Genomic DNA, 22134 nt, shown 5'->3' with positions numbered 1-22134 from the left:
AGTTCAATCGCTCCTCTCGCCGCACGCAAGCGGCGAGATACCTGTCTTCGGTCCCGCAGATCACCGCAGATGATTTCGTCTCGTGGGTACGTACATACGTACGCTCGCCGCTCGCCTCGACTGCACTCTTCTTGCACCCGGCGCGAATATAAATTCACCTATTTTCTCGTTTTTTCAGCCGCATTTTTTCCGCTACGCGGAAGACTGAATCCACGTGCGAAAGGAACGCTGGAGAAGGCGAGGAAGGATCGTAGGCGTGATCGAGCGAACGACTCGAATCTCGCGTGCGCTTAATTGAAACCTGTCTGGAAATCTGGATCATCTGAAGGGCTGCTCGACGAGCTCGTCTACCGAATTCGTGGGTCCCCGACCCGATGGCGGCGTGCTAGAAAACCGGCTGTTTTGTTGACGTTTTGTACATAAGTGACACCGCGCGAAATCAAGCAGGATGATGAAGATATCGGCGCTCAACGAGGAGTCGAGCGAGGAAAGCGAGGAGGAGGATGTACCCACGATCACGAAGGAGGCGCAGGTACCCCACGTCTGTTTACATTGATATGTAACCTAAAAAAAAATCTCCGACGCTTCCCTGCCCCGTTTCCTTACCGTTTACATTAATTTACAACGCATCTTTGCATCAGCATTGTTTATCCAGCGTGCGTAATTAATGCTCGAAACGATCGAGCGCACGCAAATCCATGTCCGAGTTCTCTATTCGGAACCAGATTGTGCGTGCAACTTGTATACATCTCTCTCTCTCCAGCGAGGTGTGCAATCTAAATTATTGCGCACTGATAATCGTAAAGTTAGCGATAATTAAATTGATACTGAAGGAATACACTTGATATGTGGGATAAAATAATTGTGAGATAATTTCTTCCAGGAACAAATAGCGCTGACCGAGTACAACAAAGCCCTGGAACTGTTGAAGGAGAACAAGCAAGAGGAAGCGCTGATTATCTTCAGGGACCTCCTGGATACCGAGCTGTTGGACGAAGTGGAGAAGCCCGAGGTGCCGGATGGCAGGTCCAGACCGATGCTGTCTCTGAAATATTCCTGCTTCAAGAACATCGGCGCCATTCAGGCGGCTTGCGAGAATTACGAAGACGCCGTGGAGAATTACTGGAAGGCTGCGAACCTGGACGATTCCGACGTGACGCTGTGGTACAGGATCGGCACGTTGGCCATGAAGACTTCCAACCTGGAACTGGCTTGCTCGTCATTCAAGCAAGGCCTGAAGTGTAATTTCAATCACTGGCCGTGCTTGGACAACCTAATAACTGCCTTATACGCCGTTCCTGATTATATGAATTGTCTGTTGTATATTTCTGTGGCATTGGAGATGGATCCTTGTTATGTGAAGGGTCTAGCTTTCCGTGACAAGATATTTAAAGACATTCCGTGTATGGAAGAATGTTACAAATTGTACAATAGCGACTGGCAGTTAGACCCACCCTTGTATACCGAATACGATCATGTATTAGGTGACAAATTGTTGGCGGAGGCGAAGGAGGTTTCCAGAAAGTGGGCGGAAGTTTGCAAGGCAGAGTTTACGCTGAAACCCTTGCCGGAGTTGACTTTAAGAATGCCCTTAACGAGCTGTACATGGCTGGCTCTCGGAGAAAGCCTGCTGGACATGCATAGATATATCGCCGAAAATAACTTGAATTTTGTTAGCAAAATTGTGTTATCGGTCCAAAAACCTAGCGATAAAAATGCAGCGAGTAATGAGGGGGAGGCTGTAGAAAGTAATGTAATTATGATGGAAGTAGATCAGCAAAATGACTCAATTCCGAACGAAGTGAATGATAACGACAAACCTATTAAGATCGAAACGGAAGATTGCGAGATGTCGGACGACAATCAAATTTTTAATACGGACACGGCAATGGAAATTGAAATTGAAGAGGACAAAAAGTCTTGCTCGAGCGACGTGCAAATAGTCGAAGATGAGGATCCGTTGAGAATGTCTGACACGGATGGTTTGCAGTGCGAAGAACAAATTGAAACGAAAAATATAGAATTGGAGGAACAAATGCACTCCGAAGCAGACGCAAATGTCGACAAGTTAGAGAGCGACAAAGTCACAGACGACGTCTACGGCATGGATAATGGAGTACCTAATGAAAAATCTAGTGACAAGGAAAGTGATAAATCAAGCGATAAGGCTTCTGACAAAGGCGCGGAAAAAGCAAGCGATATAATGTGTAAAACAGACAGTAGTAAAGCTCATTCCGAGAAAGGCGATGGAAAGGAGGAAGGACAGAAGGTGAAGAAACGGCGCAGAAGTGCACTATGCTTTTTGCAGCAATGGGCTTGGAGTTGCAACAGCATGAGACGATCCGCGAGAGTAAGAGGTTCGAACAGAAGGGAAGCGGAGAGGGATGATGTTCAATTAGAGGAAACGCTTAGAAGATTGTTTCCTAGTACTCTGTTGTATGTACATTAAATAACTATATATACACATGTAATTAGTTTAGAAGTTGTAAAATATAATTTCTTGTAATTTGTTTTACAGACCTGAGACGGTAAGATTAACTAAGGATGATGCTAGTAGGAATGTCGAAGATTCTATGGACACCATGGATATGTATCAATTATTTGCGAATCAGGAGAATAATAAAAATGTGGAAACTCTCAAAAGCTCGGAGAGTTCTAAATCGCCAAGTCCTGACACAAGGTATTTGCCTATAATTTAAGCCTTTGTTAATATATGTACCTAATAATGTTAATCTAATTTTTATCCGCACAGTCAACCACGGAAATACTTTGGGACAGAAGCAGAAACCGCCGATGTGGACGCATTTATAAACCAGCATAGCAGTAAAAGCAATTTAATGATAATTATCACGAAATTTGCAGAATTTTTATGTACTAAATGGAACCAAGAATGGCCGAAAGGAATGTCAGATATTTATCTACAAGCATACGTCTTTATGAGGTAGGTGCATAGAGATTAATTTTCTATGTTAAAAAGCGAAAGATTTGAATTAAAAATACTTTTTTCAGACAACATATTCCACATTTATCACCATTTGATGAAGATGCCAATGACAAAGTTTTGAAGTTGGATACTGAAGCGACATTGTTGTTTGGTGAGCTTCATACAGACAGATGGCTAGATAATAAACCAGATACTTTGCCAAATCCAACGTAAGATCCCCAATAATTGTTTCTTTATATTGATAAAAATAGCTTCTTGTAGTATAAATGAAATTTTTATTGCAGATTAGATAAACTTGGCACTGGAATACCAGCAGAAGAATTGGGACATATTATATTTGCGAGTGTTAGACAGGATCTTCTAAAGGAAGAAAATTTATACACATTGCTGAGAATTCTATGGCTTAAAAGTAATATTTTTCTGTGCCAAGGTGATATAGACATAGTCATAGAAACATTAGAACTGGTAAGAACATGCAATATTAAATTAATATTAAAGTAATTATTGTTACAAACTAAATAGATCTGAATTTTTTCAGTTATTAAATCGCCTGCATGAAATGGAAAGTAGAAACCTAAATCCATGTATCATGCTCTTAAATTGTAAAAATAACTCTCAAATTAGTGCCAAACTTGTGAAGAAAAAGCTTACATCAATCCAAAGGTATTTTTTAAATATTTATATTAACTATTATACGTTCCACGTTACTGTATATATTAAAGCTGATACTATAATTTAATTTTTTATTATGTAGAGGTCAAAAATTAGGCGAAATTCAACATCTATATGAAGAAAAGAAATATGCAGAATTGTCTTGCATATTGCAGGATACTTTTAAATTTGCCAAACAGAGACACAAGCTGTTGGTAACTAATGGAAATATTGTCGACAGAGTTCGACAGTTAAACATGTTACTTGACAGCTTATGGCAACTTCAACAATATGAAGTAATAACATAAATATATACATCATAAAAAAATACGTAAAAAACGCTAGATTTTTAATAATATTGAATACTTTCAGGAATGTTATGTCTGGGCAGAGGCTTGTCTGAATGAATCGTGGCAGAATTATTTGAACTCCTCTGACGAAACTGAACAGAAAAAGTGGACAAGTTCTGTTGTAACGGCACTTCAAAAATTAGAAGATTGTACGATCAAAGCCAGTGCATTTATTGGTAAGATTATCTTATCACCAATGACATTCTTGTAATATATTATTACATTAATTTCATGATTTATTATAATTTCAGTAAGATATCTGTCAGAATCTCGTCTATCGAGATTGGTACAAAACTTAGTTCACATTGTTTGTCATCAATTGGATGTACCAGAAAATGCTGTGGAGATGCCATTGGAAACTGTTCTACCTTGGATCCTATTACATTACATTCTACAATAGTAAGTTTGTCGAGTAATGTGTATAGTATACCGTTATTATATATATTATGAAATTGATTTGTTAATAGCAAAGAAGATAAAGAGAGAGCAAAAACCGAGTCCCCTTATAAAAATAAATCACAAAGTTCTCATAATTCCGAATCGGATGACGAGGACGACGGCATTCCACCGTCCATCATGATTTTATTCATTGCACATGAATTTATCGGCAGACACTCGTGGTGTTGTTTCAACGAGGCGAAACTTCTGTTCTTCATTATGAATCTTATTATACCGCAACTCGAAACTCCTCTGTATGTTTCTATCAAGAATAGGCTCACGAAATATTTGGAACAGATATTCTTTTGCCTATACGGTCATCCGAACAGAGTGAACAAGATGCGGCCGAAGTATCAGGATCACGGAGTACCGCAAATGGAATTAACCTGGGACGGGGCGCAGCTGCTGTTTGATTTTTACAAGCCGAAACAACTGCCAAACTTTCAGTCCCCTAGAATTCTTTCTATCACCACGGATACGGAGATACTGTTCAAGAGAATAATCAGATTGGTTCCGCAGGAAAGCGATCCGAATCAAATAGTGGACGAAATGACGGCGTACATAATCGGCGCGAAAGATAAGATGCCGAGCGTAACGAAACCTTTACCGCACTCGATATCCACTATTTATTATCTGTTGGGTGACTTTTATTTCAAAAACAATAAATGGGAACACGCATGCCGATATTATTTATTAGATTTGTGTTTATATCCAAAGGGATTAAATTCGTGGACCGGTTTAGCTATGGCAACGGGTAGCATAATAGAGATTTGGTTGAACAATTATAGACCTATGTAAGTATTGTTTTCTAAATTTCACTTTGCTCTTTATGTATTATGTTTTTTTTTATTATGTCTTTGATATATTTCAGAGGAAAGGATAAATTTCTCAACAAGGCAAAAATGGCGCAATCGAGTTATCACCATGCTATCGAGCTGGCGCCTGGTCATTCCGTAATTTGGACAGAATATGGGAATTTCGTTTATATGGTTCATTCATTTTGTTCACGATTGCTCAAACAAGAGACCGACACGTTGAGTATGGAGAGATTTGAAATTTTGGAAACTAGAAAGGAAGAGATGCTGGAGATTGCAGATCAGTGCTTTGAATCCGCTAATCGGATATGTCAAACTATTGAAGAGCCATCCATACAGCACGATGAAAGGTGGCTTTATCAATATATGCTTGGTAAAGTTGCAGAGAAGAAAAATCAGGATCCTCCTGTATTCTTGGAACATTACGCAAAGGTTAATAATTTTATTTATTATATTCTTTCTCTTTCTTTTTTTTTATTAATATTTGATACTGATTAATATACTGCTATCTAATTTTAGGCTAGTGAATTGTTATATGAGAATAACGCTCAATATCCACGTAGAATAAGTCACAAGAGCCCACAAAATCTGTCTATAGAGGCCCTAGAAGTTCATTATCGCATTCATGCAAGTATACTGAAATATTTGGAGCAACACGAGGGAAAGCCACTGAAGAAGTCATTAGGTCAGTTGTTCCATTGGCATCTTAAAAACTGCTCCGAGGGGCCCTTTATGAAGTATCAGCCCAAAATTAACGACAAGAAAAAAGAAGAGAACGCCGATATTGAGAAGAGTGTGTCGAAGGAACTCGACAGTACAGCGGATACAGATAAAAATGTAGCAGTATGTCAACGCTCGAATAGTATCGAAGAGATAGAAATCATAGATAAATCGAGCAAAATCTCTGATATTAAGTCTGCAGAACTAGGAAAGTCTGAAAGTCGTAAGAGATCTCCCGATGAACCGTCACATGACAATACAAAGAGAATAAAATTAAGTAGCGTTTCGCACTTACAATTAATGCAGGACGTCGTAGCCTTAATAGATGATATAATTACCAAAGTTTGCGATATGGTGTCGCAAAAGGAGAAAACGAGCGATGATATAATGATCATATCTAGTGATGAGAGCAATGAATCAAAATTGCAAAAAAAGAAGCTGGAAAACAAGAGTGCCGATAAAATGAAATCGCAGACGAAAACGGAGGAGAATAAGAAAAGTTCGGCAAATATATTGACAGTCGATTCTGAACGTAAGACTGATGATGTACAGGATTTAATGGATGCTCTCATGAAACAGGCAATGGAAATTAGTCAAGAAACCCAGCAATCTTCAGCGGATGACGAGGATACCAGAAGATTTGATGGCAAATGGTTGCAGAACGAAGACTTGCAATCTACTGTAAGTTTGTTACATGTTTTTACTTTTTATATATTTGACTTAATTAATTTCTAATGTTAATTGATACGTGCAATTAATTTTTATGTATAGGAGAAAGACAATAAGGACAAAATAGAAGAGAGAAGAAAAGCGCAAGCCAAAGCGAATGAAGAAATGACTTTAAGTAGAAGAGGCTCTCAGGAAAGCACCACTACTACGCAAACCACAACTACGACTACGGAGACAAATAATTCGAGCTCTAGTAGTAGCGAGGAATCTAGCAGTAGTGATGATAGTTCTGACAGCGATAGTTCTAGCGACAGTGATAGTGAATCTGTCGACAGCGACGCGGACAAAAAGAAGAAGGAGCCTAATAGTGTAGAGAATGGTAAAGTATACTATTGCTCATTATTATGGAAATAAATTAATTATTTAATTTGCAAGTATCATATTTTATTAGTGCACAAAAATTATAAACTTACATTTGATATTTATATTTTGAACTCTAGAAGAACAGATGCCAGAAGAAGAAGTGGCAACATTAATTGCGTATTGCTTAGCTGGCTTGGAGCAGTGTATATTAAGGTTCACAGAACATCACAAGTCATTTTATAGACTTTCACACTTCTTCTTTAACAACAAAAAAGCGAAGGATACCGTAAAATGCAAGGACCTCTTATTAGGGACATACACTTGTCAGTTCTATCCCGGACAAAATTTTCAAGGACTTTTTGCCGAGAGAAGAAGTACCAACTTTTTTAATGTAAGTATTCTTATAATTTTATGATGTAAGCATTCTTTACGTGCATGATACATACATACGTATGTGTACACACATAGTATATGAAATTAAAAGTTACTTTAGAATAATACGATAATGACCTGTCAATTAAGTCAATGCCCAATTTAAATCATTTAGAAAGTAATTTTAATATTAAACGTTTAAATGCAGCTTTATCAAAATATTCTATAACATTTGCATTATGTATCTGGCTATCAGAATTTGCCACAACTGAACCTCTTGCATCACCAACAAGTACCGGAGTTAAATTAGTTTTAAAAGATCGCATTATTATATCTGGTTGTAGTGCAATTGCCATGGTGATACCATCCGCTGGCAGCCACGTATTATTTTGTTTTTCTAAAGCCTTTCTTTCAGCTTGATACAAAAAGCTTGCGATAGAATTATCCATACTTTTGTAAAGGCTTCTATACTCATCCTGTTTAAATAAAAAAAAAAGTTCCATTATTTAAAGATCAATATAAAATTCAAATGCTTACAGATATATTTGTAGATATTATGATATATTACTTTTGAAAAGGCATGAGAATGTACTGTGTCTATCGGAAGTATAATGCTAGGTTTATTGGTATTATTTAACACAATCCAATCACTTTCTGGATCTTGCTTAAAATTAAATTCAGCTTCATTCCTTTTGATGTTCGCTCCCATCATTATATGTTGCTTGGTTAAGTGTAGAAAATTGGGTTCTAATGCAATTGCTGTAGCAATTGTTGTTAAAGGTCCAAGAGTGACTACAGTTATTTCACCTATAAAAAAAATTGGATATTTACAACATATATATTAAATTAATAGAGAAATTATATATGTTAAATTAATAAAGCTCTAGTATCGTGAGCAATTTTTTTAAATAAAAGTAATTATACCTGGATATTGTTTCACTAAGTCTACAAGCGCCACAGAAGCGTGTTTCGATCTGTCGACCTTTGCAGTTATCTTTTTGGTAAAATTAAAATCTCCAAATCCATCCTTACCAAAGTAACCATCATCTTCATATTCATTTATTAATGGTTTTTTGGAGCCAATATATACGGGTACCTACCAAGTTTTGAAAAAATAATTATAATTACATACATAGGTATTGTACGAGATCTTTAAATATTATCTATAAATTGTAAAAAAATTGAATATATATATTTAAAAATATTTAGTTGTTAAATACTCACTTCTTTGTTAGCAACTGTTAAGATTTTTAATAAATTCTTTTCTACATTTTTTATATTGGTATTGCCATATGTGCCAGTTATAGCTAGAATTTCGATTTCACGAGTTTGAGCCTCGTGCATGACAGCCAGCATTATTGCCAGAGCATCATCTCCTCCAGGATCTGTATCTATCACTATTTTTCTTGGTGTAGTACTATACTTTTGACTATTTTACAAAAGGGACTTCTATATATATTCCAATATTATTTTATTGCAAAATATTATTCGCATGCAAACATCTTATTCATTAAAAAATTTGCAAAGCAGTATAGCAGTAGAAACCTTTTACCTATTTTAGTATTTGCGGTAGATTATAAAAAGTAATCAAATAATTATTTAATTATTACCTGATGGTGGAACAAAGTACATACAGTATTATCATAATTTTAGATATAGCACGAATTATAGCCATTTTCCTTTAATTATCTGATAAGACCTGTAATTATGTATGAAATTAATATGTTATTAAAACCGTTGAAACAAGGACTTTTTTTCATATTAATGATATGACATTGTACAAATATTCTTTAAAAATAACATTTGTGTTATAGGGGGTGTGGCACATTCCAGTTAATGAAATTGACAGACCTGGAAGCTTCGCTTCACACATGTCGAAATGCGTAACGTTACTTATGCAAGTGTTAAAAGAAAGCAACGATAGCCGAATGTTAATGCAACTATGCATACAGCTCGGAAAGACTCCTGATTCAGACAAGTAAGATTAATTAAATTTAAAAACATAGCTTTAAATTTAGATCATGTTATTTACGCTTCTGACTCAGGATAGCAAGACAGAATTATGTAATAAGAGAAAATGGATGATATAATACATGATCTTTTTCTGCATCTAGGAAATACTTACGTGATTCTGAAAGAGAACAATTATCCCGACAAGCTCTGACACTTTGTCAACAGTCGCTCAGGAGCAGAGTTCAGGCGATGGGCTCGATAAGCACAATTGACAGCGTGCACCTTATTAGAACGGACGCTAGAACACAAGTACTACTTGATGTATATGAAATATATCAACTTGTCCAGAAACATTTTCAGGGCAAAGAATCGACTATACAATCATTCGCAACATTATTGACGGATACATACAAGATGTATATAGACAATAAAGTAAGTATAGTAAATCTTAGAAAATATACTTTTGTTAATAATCGCTATCGGAATTAGCGCTATCTGTGCGAATACACTTTACATATAGCTTTAAAACAGCGGAAGTTTTATTAATATATATATATATATATATATATATAGATATGTATATATATATATATACACATGTGTATCTCATCTTGAATCTTATCTGTTATCAGATCTTATCTTTCCTTTTGCCCGGTGTTAATCTTTTTTTTTACATTCGCATAACTGATTTTATAGATAATACTAGCAATAACACACAAATGACGTATTTGCAAAATACATAAAATAAAATATGTTCACCAATAATATAATATTATTACAATCGTACCATGTCGTAAAATGTTATGTTATTTGTGTCTTTATTTCATTGAAAAATGACTTTTCAAGGAGTCAAGCGATTATAAACTATTATTTCTTACTTGTATTTATAACAGTTATTAAATAATAGTCGCGACAATTTCAAATGTTAATACTCGCACGTTTATTGTTTATAGAACTTGGAAGGAAACATCTTGGAGATCGCTATTAAGTGTTGTCAACGTCAGATACAAGCAAACAAAATCGCATCTATTACTAGCAACAGCAATAGCTCTCACATGCCACCTCTACAGGTCGCCTCTACTATCTCGGTAAATAAATCGCTGTTACCGCCTTATCATTGCGATTGTCAATATCACGATCGTAATTAAATTATTATCAAATTAATATTTTTTGTTGCAGACGCCCGTGCCACAAGTGCCGGTCAACTCAACGTCCCCGCAAACGTTGCAGAATCGCAAGCCGCATAGAAATCTAACGTCTACCGGACGTCCAAGGGGACGTCCGCCCAATGTTAACAAATACTTGAACGCTCTACAACAAGGCAACGTGATGGGTCAGTTCGGTTCCAAGAGTAACTTCACGAACTACATGGGTGCATCCGGACCGAATCGTTCTATGATAAATCCTTATTTCATGAGCCCATTGGTCGATCCGAACATGCTATCGGCTCTACTGGCCAGCGGACTAAGCAGCAATATGATGGATCCACTAACAGCTATGACCTACTTAAATCAAGTAGGAAGTTATCAAGACATCCTTAGACAGTATCAGAACAACCTGTCGTCGTTAACCAATCTCACTAGCTTAAACAATCCTGGTACTACCATAACCAGCATCAGCAATGTTTCGACAATGAGTACATCCAGCTCTAACGTCAATACTTCGAGTAACATCGCTAATTTGAATAGTATGAAAGGTTCTTTAGATCCTATGACAGCGTCGGTGCAACAACTACTGAGTTTAAGTAATTCTACAGTGTCGACCTCGCGACCGACCCCCATGTACCATCAAGCGGCGGCCAAGACTAGCACGACTATGTCACTAACGAAAGACCGACCTAGCATATCTATAACGCCAGTTAGCACCTCGATGAGCCAGCAGCCTCATCACAAGGTGAAGCAGCTCGGCAAGCAACCAGGCGCGCAGATCGAACCGGTATTACCCGTCCACATTCCCAAATCGCTACAGATATCGCCAACGAAACCGGTATTACACTCGTCCAACCCATCGGCGCAGGTGTCCCTGCTCAAGCCATCCATTATTCAGCAAGTGAAGAGCAGTCCGCCGAAACAGATGGGCGCGCCGCAGATACGGGTCTCGAAATCGTTGACGGAGCCGCAACCCGCGCACAATCCGTCGTTGTCGCACTCGCCTCTGAAGACTAGCGGTAGTACCGTGACGACAAATCCGACCGTGGCCATGCCGCACGTTGCCCACACATCCATGGGCGCGCCGGTGATCATGAAACAGCAGCAAGCATTGCCCATGAACTTACCGAACGTGTCACGTTCCGGTACGTCGCTGCAGCACAAATTATTGTCGAAGAAGAACTCCCAGCGACCTTACTCGACGCAAACGAACGTGCAGAATCACCCCGTGAGGAAGGCGAAATCGTCGGCCAAGGTGACGGGCATGCCAGTCCCGATGTCTGGCAATTTTCCAAATCTACTAAATGCGATACCGACGAGTTCCGCCGCGATGTCGCAACCGCCTTTTATACCTCCAGAATTAAGCGGCATCTCGGTAAGCCCTGTCGGTTCGCAGCCCGGCGGTATTAAGGCGGCGGCGGCGGCGGCCGCGAGCGCTAAATATCATAGCTACAAGAAATCTATCAGCAAGCCGAAACCGCCTACGGCGATGGAGGTGCCGAGCTCGTTACCGGCTTCATTCCCCCCCGGCAGCTCGGTCGAGGCACTTTCGATGCTGTCGCAGTTACAACAGCACTCGCACCTGGAGATAATACCGCAGCAGAAGGCGCCATTAAAGCCTAGCATTGATTATACGAAAACTCTGTCATCTTCTGTGAGTGTAGTGCCGCCGAAGGTCCCAGAGACCTTGAGGCCGTCGGCCACCGCTGATTGTATGTCCATGTACGATATATCCAGGGGAAAAGCCGCTAATGTTTCGAACAAGAAGACACAGGATAAACTCCTTGCTGATAATGTCGAAATTATAACGTTGGACGATTAAGAATCGCTCAAATAAGCCACGTGCGCAGACATTTATTTTGCGTAATATATATATATGTGTAATATGTTTTTTCTTTTTTCAAGGAATATTTGCAAAGTTATCTACTTGATAATATTAATTAATTTCTTACCTTGAGATAACATTGTATGGCAATTGCAATAGTATTTCAGTAGAAATGAAGTTACTTCACCGCATTAGCTATGTTATGTGTTTTACATGCGTTTCGTATAATTTCTTCTTCGGTTTATTAAACGCTGAAACTAATTGCATGTAAAATCGTCTACCGAATTCTAATGCAATGAATTGATATTGATACTAATTTATATAATATATATTAAATTTGTTTTCCTTTAAAATTTTTATATTAGCGGTAAATTATAGTATTATTTGTGACAAAATTATTCTAACTTTTGTATATATGAGTTTTATTTCTTACTAACTTTTATTTCTTTACTGTAAAAACTTTTTTGTTGCAATACAAAGCCTAGCGTTAATTATTCTTTTAATTAGTTATGTTTAAGTATATCTAATCCTCTTTGGAGGATATAAAAATTCTAAGAAACAAAATTTACGTGTCAAAATCGATCGTTCTTTTTCAGAATTATCTTATCATTCTTAGAGAGGTACAGTGGAACTTTATTATGCGCTTTCTAACGTTATTAATCGTAAGATATTAAGTTTAGGTAAACAATCCAAAAGACTTTTATTTAATTATGAAGTTTCGGTTATACACATACCTCTCATTAATGAAAGATATAATTTAATTAATTTAGTATGTTCACAGATGAAAATAAAATAACACATTGCTTTTTCACTAATTCTACTAAGGCATTTCCGCATAAGAAAACATTATTTTTCTACCGCATATACTTTATAATGACGACACTTTTTTCTACGTGTACAATAATCTAATGTAATTAGCGCTTCAATAAACTTGAACGTTTTCTAAACATAATTTATGTGTTTGTGTGTTCGTAACTTACCTCTGGTATTAAAAGGGCATTTGGTATCTAAGAACTATAAATTTCTCTTGTTATCATTTTCGTTATTTCACCGTTTAGCAATTTTCTTTTTCACACAAGTTTTATATACCTAAAACCTAAAATTAAATTACTTAACTCCTATAACAATGAGTTTTTTCTATTGCTGAACTGGCTGCACTAGTTCATAAAGTTTATCTTTTTCCTTCCAATGTGGAGCAAAAAAGATAAACTCTGAACTAGTGCAGCCAGTTCTGCAATAGAAAACAGACCTAATATAACTAAACCGCATTATTTTTTTCTAGAATTATCGTAATGTGATCTCCATGGCATGAATGTGTTCAAAGTTTAACTATTTTTTCTCAAGGAAAACAAAAAAGTAGCATTTGACAGTAGGGTGCGGAATTAGGAAAAAGGGCGATATTAGGCACAGTTCCTCTACTTTTTAAAAGCGATGTTTAATAATTTTTATTCAACGATATAAAATTTAGGAATACATAAATTTTTGCAAGAAGCGTGATGTGCTTTCAAATCTATTTTTTGTATTAATATATTTTTTTTTTTTAGTTCAACGTAACCGAATTTGCGAGAAATCCGCGAACTCCCAAGTTTTTCACGGCGAATAAAGCACCAGCTTCAGGAGTCTTTTTACGTTGCTCTGCAGTTAAATTATAGCCCGATGTGGTCACATACAAAGTATCCAGAAGTGGACCGCCAAACGCGACACTGGTCACGTTTTCAGCCGGAAGCTTAATTTTGCGTAATACTTTTCCCGTTTTCGGATCCACTTGAATAACCTAAATAAAACACTTTTATGGATTACAAGATTCTAATAATTTTATGACTTTAACTTTGTCGCAGATTGTACTGCCAGAAATAATCATTTTTCCTTCAATGGAAGTTATTTTTTTTTATAATAAAATTTAAACTATATATGCATGATTCGACGAAAACGACCTATCAACCTAATATATAAACAAACAAATTTCTATGACTGTGCTATAGATATCTTCGTTTATGAATTTTCAAAAGAAATTCGTAACGATGATATGACTTGATCAATTTCGTGAGTTACTCTGGAATTCTATAATGTTACAAACAATAATTCGTCAATCTTTAAATTTGTCGCTTTATATACTTACATGTTGTCCACCAAATAGCGCTATCCAAAGATTACCATCTGTATCTATGGTCATTCCATCGGGTAACCCTTTGAAATCAGTCTTGTTAAGGTCAAACACAATCCTCTTATTAGCTAAAACAAAAAATATATAGCATAAGCATCTACAATCCCTAAATTCTATCTTTGAATCTTATGCCTCATGATTACTATAAATTTTTAGTTACATATGATGTATGCTTGCACACTTCATACAATATAATAAAAAATTAAGAACTCCAATGAAAATATGTAATAAACCTTACATATTTTCCCATCAATTGGATCGTAATCATACGCCGCAACCACGCGTGTAGGTGAGTCAATATAATAGAAGGTGTCATCTTCAATATTCCATGCCAATCCGTTACTTATTGAAACAGGCGATATTTCCTTCACAAACTTACGATCGTTGTCAACGCGATATAATGTTCCTTGATTGGGAGCTATCTGTCCATCGATTTCGTTAGCCATAGTACCTATACAAAACGTCAGTCATTTCAGATGAACAAATCGCATTTCTATTAATCGTGCGTTTCAGTTCTATTAAGCAAACGTTTTCAGTTTACCGATCCAAAATCTTCCAGCTGAGTCCACCTTTCCATCGTTGGTTCTTGTTTGAGCCCGAGCAGATTCAAGCGAAGTCAACGGTTTGACCGGTACCTCCGACTGATCGCTGTTTCCGTCCCACGTAAGAAGAACAGCATTTTTTCCCACACCTGCTACAAGTTGGTCAGTCGAATCATCCACAGGTACGACAACGCTGACAGTCCCATGTGCTGAAAGAACATTGCGGAACCTCTTATAAATGTGTGCTTATAAATTCAATAGAACATTAAGTGCTCGTAAAGGAGAAACTCATGCTCTTACCTATGTGTGCGCTGGTCACAACACCTGTTGCTGGGTCTAGTCTGCGTATATACTGATTATATATATCAACAAAATATAACTTCTGAGTACGCTCGTCCCAATGAGGGCCCTCGGAAAGGCCGTAAACGGGTGTCACCTTCTCAACAGTCACACTCGCGCAGCTTTCAGCTTCCCTGCAAGTAGGATTATTGTACATTACACATTTTGTAAAAGGTCTAAAAACTAATTATTAATGCTCAGTACGTAGATATACAAACATGCGTCAAGAATGATACTCCTGATTTATTTATATTGACCATTATCATCTGTTTTAATTAGAGTGCTCTTTAGAGTTGGAGTTTTCAATACCCTTGATCATTCCAATCAATGGGAATTATGTATTGCGTGGCATTAATACAAACAAAATATATATAAGTTTTACAAAACGCAACATAACGTCAAAAAAACAGCATAAAGGATATAAGTAAGTTAATTTGTGACGTGAAATTTCTGGCACAAGAATACGCGAGTAATAGGATTCTTTATAAATACTCGACCATATTAATTGAAACATAAACAATAAAGCTGTTATCAGTTGTTATCATTATTAAAAACATGAAGTTTGTTTTTCTACACTTGCACTTTCTGCGTTCGAAATAAAAACAGCTGTTTGCAGCCAAACACAGGAAGTGCAAGTGTAGCCGATTGTCTAGGACTTCTAGACGATCTCGAGAGTGAAAAGTCAAGACTTGAAGAAAAAGAGAAACGGAGAGAATCTAAGAAGATTGCGAAAGAGCGCGATTAAAAGGAACGGACGTAATACGTCTACTTTTTCACGCGTTGCGTGCCACACTTTATCCACTCGTCCGTGCTTCTCGCATTCGCCACGTTTTCACTACGGGAAAAAGAGGTGCGGAAGGCGCGAGAAGGACGGACTTATCAAAACCAAAATAAATTGTGCAACATCGATATTTACGTCGACATTGTCGGGAAATGTCCGTTTCAAGCCGGTTGTAGTCGAAATTGTTGGCGAGGAAGCGACGAGTCGTTACGGACGAACAACACGAGTGCCTCGAGAGAAACGAGTTGAAGCGAATAGATTAAACTCGCGTGGAGACGGGTAATTGAGCCAATTGCTTCGTATAACCGCCGATAGCACTGTGCCCGCGAAGAACACGGCGACGGCTATTTATTTAATTGACGCGATAAAGTTGCATTGATATGAAACACATTTTTGTTTTTTCAGGTAAAGGGTTATCGTTGGTATACGCATTGCTTTAAGTGGCCAGAGTAGCCTCACGTGAGACGACTTCGACCGAAGATTTATCTGATCGGCGAACTCGAAAGATTTATTTGATCGATGATCAGTTTGATTGACAAAATCGCTTGCAGCAAAATTTCTAACTCTGAAAAATATTCTCTGACACTCGTTATAATATTATAATATAATCTTTCTTCCCTTAATTTTTAGTCTTCTCCACGACAATAGAAAAATGTTATATTCGTTTTAACAAGAGTTATCTTACAATTAGTTGCTCGATGAGATCGCTAGCTAATCGAAGTTTGATTAGAATTTAGCCTCTGTCATCTTCTGTGAGTGTAGTGCCGTCGAAGGTCTCAGAGACCTTGAGGCCGTCGGCCACCGCTGATTGTATGTCCATGTATGTACGATATATCCAGGGGAAAAGCCGCTAATGTTCCGAACAAGAAGATACAAGGATAAACTCCTTGCTGATAATGTCGAAATTATAACTTTGGACGATTAAGAATCGCTCAAATAAGCCATGTGCGTATACATTTTATTTTGCGTAATATATGTGTAATGTTTTTTTTTCCCCAAGAAATAACATTGTATTCAGGCAATTGCGATAGTATTTTAATAGAAATGAAATTACTTTACCGCATTAGCTACATTATGTGTTTTACATGCGTTTCGTATAATTTCTACTTCGGTTTATTAAACGCAGAAACTAATTGCATGTAAAATCGTCTACCAAATTCTAATGCAACGAATTGATATTGATACTAATTTATATAATATATATTAAATTTATTCTTTAAAATTTTTATGTTGCTGGTAAATTATAGTATTACTTGTGACAAAATTATTCTGACTTTTGTACATATATGAGTTTTATTTCTTTAATGTAAAAACTTTTTTATTGCAATGCAAAGCCTAGCGTTAATTATTCTTTTAATTAGTCGTGTTTAAGTATATCTACTGATTTTTCTCTTTGGAGGATATAAAACTTCTAAGAAACAAATTTACGTATCAAAATCGTTCTTTTTCAGAATTATCTTATTATTCTTAGAGAGGTACGGTGAAATCGAGAGTGAAATTTTATTGTGCACTTTCTAACGTTATCAATCGTAAGATATTAAGTTTAGATAAACAATCCAAAAGACTTTTATTTAATTATGAAGTTTTGGTTATATACATACCTCTCATTAATGAAAGATATAATTTAATTAATTTAGTATGTTCACAGATGCAAACAAAATAACACATTGCTTTTTCACTAATTCTACTAAGGCATTTCCGCATAAGAAAACATTTTTCTACCGCATATACTATATAATGATGACACTTTTTTCTACGTGTACAATAATCTAATGTAATTAGCTTCAGTAAACTTGAACGTTTTCTAAATATAATTTATGTGTGCGTAACTTACCTCCAGTATTAAAAGGGCATTTGGTATCTAAGAACTATAAATAACTTCTCTTGTTATCATTTTCATCATTTATCGTTGTTTCACCGTTTAGCAATTTTCTTTTTCACACAAGTTTTATGTACCTAAAACCTAAAACTAAATCACTTAACTCTCATAACAATGGGTTTTTTCTATTGCTGAACTAGTGCAGCCAGTTCAGCAATAGAAAACAGACTTAATATAATTAAACCGCATTATTTTTTTCTAGAATTATCATAATGTAATCTCTATGGCATGAATATGTTCAAAGTTTAACTATCTTTTCTCAAGGAAAACAAAAAAGTAGCATTTGACAGTAGGGTGCGGAATTAGGAAAAAGGAGGATATTAGGCACAGTTCCTCTACTTTTTAAAAGCGATGTTTAATAATTTTTATTCAACGATATAAAATTTAGGAATACATAAATTTTTGCAAGAACCGTGATGTGCTTTCAAATCTATTTTTTTTACTAATCTTTTTTTTTAGTTCAACGTAACCGAATTTGCGAGAAATCCGCGAACTCCCAAGTTTCTCACGGCGAATAAAGCACCAGCTTCAGGAGTCGCTTTTCGTTGCTCTGCATTTAAATTATAGCCCGATGTGGTCACATACAAAGTATCCAGAAGCGGACCGCCAAACGCGGCACTAGTCACGTTTTCAGCCGGAAGCTTAATTTTGCGTAATACTTTTCCCGTTTTCGGATCCACTTGAATAACCTAAATAAAACACTTTTATGGATTACAAGATTCTAATAATTTAATGACTTTAGCTTTGTCGCAGATTGTACTGCCAGAAATAATCATTTTTCCTTTAATGAAAGTTATTTTTTTTTATAATAAAATTTAAACTATATATGCATGACTCACGAAACTGATCAAATGTACTACTACACAATAATTATCCATAATTAATTAATTTAAAAAAGGCACTCGACGAAAACGACTTATCAACTTAATATATAAACAAACAAATATCTGTGGTTGCGCTATAGATATCTTCGTTTATGAATTTTCAAAAGGAATTCGTAACAATGATATGACTTGATCAATTTCGCGAGTTACCGTGGAATTCTATAATGTTACAAACAATAATTCGTCAATCTTTAAATCTGTCGCTTTGTACACTTACATGGTGTCCACCAAATAGCGCTATCCAAAGATTGCCATCTGAATCTATGGTCATTCCATCGGGTGACCCGTCGAGATTAGTCTTGTTAAGGTCGAACACGATCCTCTTATTAGCTAAAACATAAAAATATGTAGCACAAGCATCTACAATCCCTAAATTCTATCGTTGAATCTTATGCCTCATGATTACTATAATTTTTAGTTACATATGATGTATGCTTGCACACTTCATACGATATAATAAAAAATTAAGAACTCCAATGAAAATATGTAATAAACCTTACATATTTTCCCATCAATTGGATCATAATCATACGCCGCAACCACGCGTGTAGGTGTGTCAATAAAATACAAGGTGTCATCTTCAATATTCCATGCCAATCCGTTACTTATTGAAACAGGCGATATTTCCTTCACAGACTTAAGATCGTTGTCCATGCGATATAATGATCCTTGATTGGGAGCTATCTGTCCATTGATTTCGTTAGCCATAGTACCTATAAAAAATGTCAGTCATTTCAGACGAACAATAATCGCATTTCTATTAATCACAACGTTTTCAATTTACCGATCCAAAATCTTCCAGCTGAGTCCACCTTTCCGTCGTTGGTTCTTGTTTGAGCCTGAGCAGATTCGAGCGAACTCAACAGTTTGACCGGTACCTCCGACTGATCGCTGTTTCCGTCCCACGTAACAAGAACAACATTTTTTCCCACACCTGCTACAAGTTGGTCAGTCGAATCATCCACAGGTACGACAACGCTGACAGTCCCATTTGCTGAAAGAACGTTGCGGAATCTCTTATAAATGTGTGCTTATAAATTCAATAGAAACATTTAGCGCTCGTAAAGGAGAAACGCATGCTCTTACCTATGTGTGCGCTGGTCACAACACCTGTTACTGGGTCTAGTCTGCGTATATACTGATTATATATATCAACAAAATATAACTTCTGAGTACGCTCGTCCCAATGAGGGCCCTCGGAAAGGCCGTAAACGGGTGTCACCTTCTCAACAGTCACACTCCCGCAGCTTTCAGCTTCCCTGCAAGTAGGATTATTGTACATTACACATTTTGTAAAAGGTCTAAAAACTAATTATTTAATGATCAGTACGTAGATATACAAACATGCGTCAAGAATGACACTCCTGATTTATTTATATTGACCATTATCATCTGTTTTAATTAGAGTGCTCTTTAGAGTTGGAGTTTTCAATACCCTCGATCATTCCAATCAATGGAAATATGTATTGCGTGGCATTAATGCAAACAAAATATATGTAAGTTTTACAAAACGCAACATAACGTCAAAAAAACACAACATAAAGGATATAAGTTAATTTGTGGACGTGAAATTTCTGGCACAAGAATACGCGAGTAATAGGATTCTTTATAAATACTCGACCATATTAATTGAAACATAAACAATAAAGCTGTTATCAGTTGTTATCATTATTAAAAACATGAAGTTTGTTTTTCTACACTTGCACTTTCTGCGTTCGAAATAAAAACAGCTGTTTGCAGCAAACACAGGAAGTGCAAGTGTAGCCGATTGTCTAGGACTTCTATAGACGATCTCGAGAGTGGAAAGTCAAGACTTGAAGAAAAAGAGAAACGGAGAGAATCTAAAAGAAGATTGCGAAAGAGCGCGATTAAAAGGAACGGACGTAATACGTCTACTTTTTCACACGTTGCGTGCCACACTTTTTCCACTCGTCTGTGCTTCTCGCATTCGCCACGTTTTCACTACGGGAAAAAGAGGTGCGGAAGGCGCGAGGAGGACGGACTTATCAAAAGCAAAACAAATTGTGCAACAGGTTCGATATTTACGTCGACATTGACCGGGAAATGTCCGTTTCAAGCCGGTCGCAGTCGAAATTGCTTGGCGGGGAAGCGACGAGTCGTTGCGGACGAGCAACACGAGTGCCTCGAGAGAAACGATGTTGAAGCGAATAGATTAAACTCGCCAGGAGGGACGGGTAATTGAGCCAATTGCTTCGTATATAACCGCCGATGGCACTGTGCCGGCGAAGAACACGGCGGACAGCTATTTATTTAATTGACGCGATAAAGTTGCATTGAAATGAAACACATTTTGTTTTTCAGCCAAAGGGTTATCGTTGGTACACGCATACCGCTTTGAGTGGCCTCACGTGAGACGTCTTGGACCGAACTCCGAATCCGAACCGAAGATTTATCTGAGCGGCGAACTCGAAAGATTTTTATTCGATCGATGATGAATTTGATTGACCAAAATCGCTCGCAGCAAAATTTCTAACTCTGGAAAATATTCTCCGACTCGTTATAATATAATGATATAATTTTTCTTCCCTTAATTTTTAGTCCTCTTCTCCACGACAATAGAAAAATGTTTTATCCGTTTTAACAAGAGTTATCTTAATTGCTCGATGAGTTAATCGCTAGCTAATCGAAGTGTGATTAGAAGTTAGCCTTGTATGTCCATTTCACCGATATAGATTAACTGTTATCTCGATTTAATTTTTACTTTTGATCTTTTTCTAGTTGTAAGAATTATTTTTATTTCTATCAACCTAGATTTTAACTTTAATCTCGGTTTAATTAACTTTTTTCTTTTTTTAATTCATAAAATTAGTAGTAAGTTAAACCGAGATTAAACTTAATCCATGTAGAAATAAACATTAGAAAAAGATGAGTGTTAAATTGAGATTAAAGTTAACCTGCATTGATAAAAATGGAGATCATATTACATTTATTTATAAGCAGCAATTGAACATGCACACGTTTTCACATGAAAACATTGAACGAATTTGAATGGAAAATTCGCAATGAAGAATATTTTCCAAGGACAGAAACATCGAAAAGATCATGGAGATGTTACGTGTAAAAGTTAAAACTCACATGTAGTATATATCGCGTCCTTAAGATATCAATATTTGTTTATTTTTCCCTCTCTTTTTGCGAAAAGTGATATCTTTTTGATTACTGCGATTTTTAAAACAACATTATTCCATATGAGATATGAAGTATCTATAAAACATTTTTTTACAATCATGAGTAATGTTGAGTTAAAGCAACTGACAATTTCATTCGAATATTATA

At 36.5% G+C, this 22134-nt stretch overlaps 3 protein-coding genes and 1 long non-coding RNA gene across 4 annotated transcripts; 2 read left to right on the top strand and 2 right to left on the bottom strand.

The window, feature by feature from the left end:
* Positions 1 to 321: 321 nt before the first annotated feature.
* LOC139816786 (calcineurin-binding protein cabin-1) lies at positions 322 to 13200 on the top strand. The gene is made up of 19 exons (XM_071784524.1): positions 322 to 532; positions 884 to 2436; positions 2519 to 2680; positions 2753 to 2941; positions 3010 to 3153; positions 3229 to 3409; positions 3483 to 3607; positions 3699 to 3891; positions 3968 to 4121; positions 4197 to 4344; positions 4413 to 5177; positions 5255 to 5630; positions 5718 to 6599; positions 6690 to 6966; positions 7088 to 7341; positions 9137 to 9300; positions 9437 to 9707; positions 10229 to 10363; positions 10455 to 13200. Exons 1-19 carry the CDS (start codon positions 449 to 451, stop codon positions 12243 to 12245), a joined length of 7848 nt encoding a protein of 2615 aa, XP_071640625.1. The 5' UTR covers positions 322 to 448; the 3' UTR covers positions 12246 to 13200.
* Positions 7340 to 9573, bottom strand: LOC139816789 (inosine-uridine preferring nucleoside hydrolase). The gene is made up of 6 exons (XM_071784528.1): positions 9448 to 9573; positions 8933 to 9021; positions 8547 to 8751; positions 8247 to 8418; positions 7891 to 8129; positions 7340 to 7798 (listed from the first exon to the last, which is right to left on the bottom strand). The coding sequence occupies exons 2-6, from the start codon at positions 8995 to 8997 to the stop codon at positions 7490 to 7492; spliced, it is 990 nt and encodes a 329-aa protein (XP_071640629.1). The 5' UTR covers positions 8998 to 9021; positions 9448 to 9573; the 3' UTR covers positions 7340 to 7489.
* Positions 13201 to 13664: 464 nt separating the features above from the next.
* LOC139816310 (uncharacterized) lies at positions 13665 to 20238 on the bottom strand. Its single transcript, XM_071783723.1, has 12 exons — positions 20168 to 20238; positions 19924 to 20096; positions 19622 to 19831; positions 19338 to 19550; positions 19055 to 19167; positions 18411 to 18642; positions 18031 to 18037; positions 15255 to 15427; positions 14954 to 15163; positions 14651 to 14863; positions 14368 to 14480; positions 13665 to 14022 (listed from the first exon to the last, which is right to left on the bottom strand). The coding sequence occupies exons 1-12, from the start codon at positions 20227 to 20229 to the stop codon at positions 13789 to 13791; spliced, it is 1953 nt and encodes a 650-aa protein (XP_071639824.1). The 5' UTR covers positions 20230 to 20238; the 3' UTR covers positions 13665 to 13788.
* Positions 20239 to 20520: 282 nt separating this feature from the next.
* On the top strand, positions 20521 to 22128 carry LOC139816792 (uncharacterized). The gene is made up of 3 exons (XR_011733084.1): positions 20521 to 20814; positions 20916 to 21032; positions 21160 to 22128. It is a non-coding gene; the product is annotated as an uncharacterized lncRNA (long non-coding RNA).
* The last annotated feature ends 6 nt before the right edge of the window (positions 22129 to 22134 follow it).

Source organism: Temnothorax longispinosus, chromosome 7, assembly GCF_030848805.1.
Source record: "Temnothorax longispinosus isolate EJ_2023e chromosome 7, Tlon_JGU_v1, whole genome shotgun sequence".
Classification (NCBI taxonomy): domain Eukaryota; kingdom Metazoa; phylum Arthropoda; class Insecta; order Hymenoptera; family Formicidae; genus Temnothorax; species Temnothorax longispinosus.
The sequence above is the reverse complement of the archived record's forward strand: the minus strand, read 5'-3'. Positions and strand labels throughout refer to the sequence as shown.

Coding starts and splice junctions, on each gene's coding strand:
- LOC139816786 (XM_071784524.1), top strand. CDS start 449: ATGATGAAGATATCGGCGCTCAACGAGGAGTCGAGCGAGGAAAGCGAG. Junction 7,342..9,136: donor GAAGTACCAACTTTTTTAAT/GTAAGTATTCTT, acceptor TTTGTGTTATAG/GGGGTGTGGCACATTCCAGT. Junction 9,708..10,228: donor AGATGTATATAGACAATAAA/GTAAGTATAGTA, acceptor TATTGTTTATAG/AACTTGGAAGGAAACATCTT.
- LOC139816789 (XM_071784528.1), bottom strand. CDS start 8,997: ATGGCTATAATTCGTGCTATATCTAAAATTATGATAATACTGTATGTA. Junction 8,752..8,932: donor GTACTTTGTTCCACCATCAG/GTAATAATTAAA, acceptor TTTGTAAAATAG/TCAAAAGTATAGTACTACAC. Junction 7,799..7,890: donor ATTCTCATGCCTTTTCAAAA/GTAATATATCAT, acceptor TTATTTAAACAG/GATGAGTATAGAAGCCTTTA.
- LOC139816310 (XM_071783723.1), bottom strand. CDS start 20,229: ATGATAATGGTCAATATAAATAAATCAGGAGTGTCATTCTTGACGCAT. Junction 20,097..20,167: donor ACGCATGTTTGTATATCTAC/GTACTGATCATT, acceptor TCCTACTTGCAG/GGAAGCTGAAAGCTGCGGGA. Junction 19,168..19,337: donor TCCAATTGATGGGAAAATAT/GTAAGGTTTATT, acceptor TTTATGTTTTAG/CTAATAAGAGGATCGTGTTC.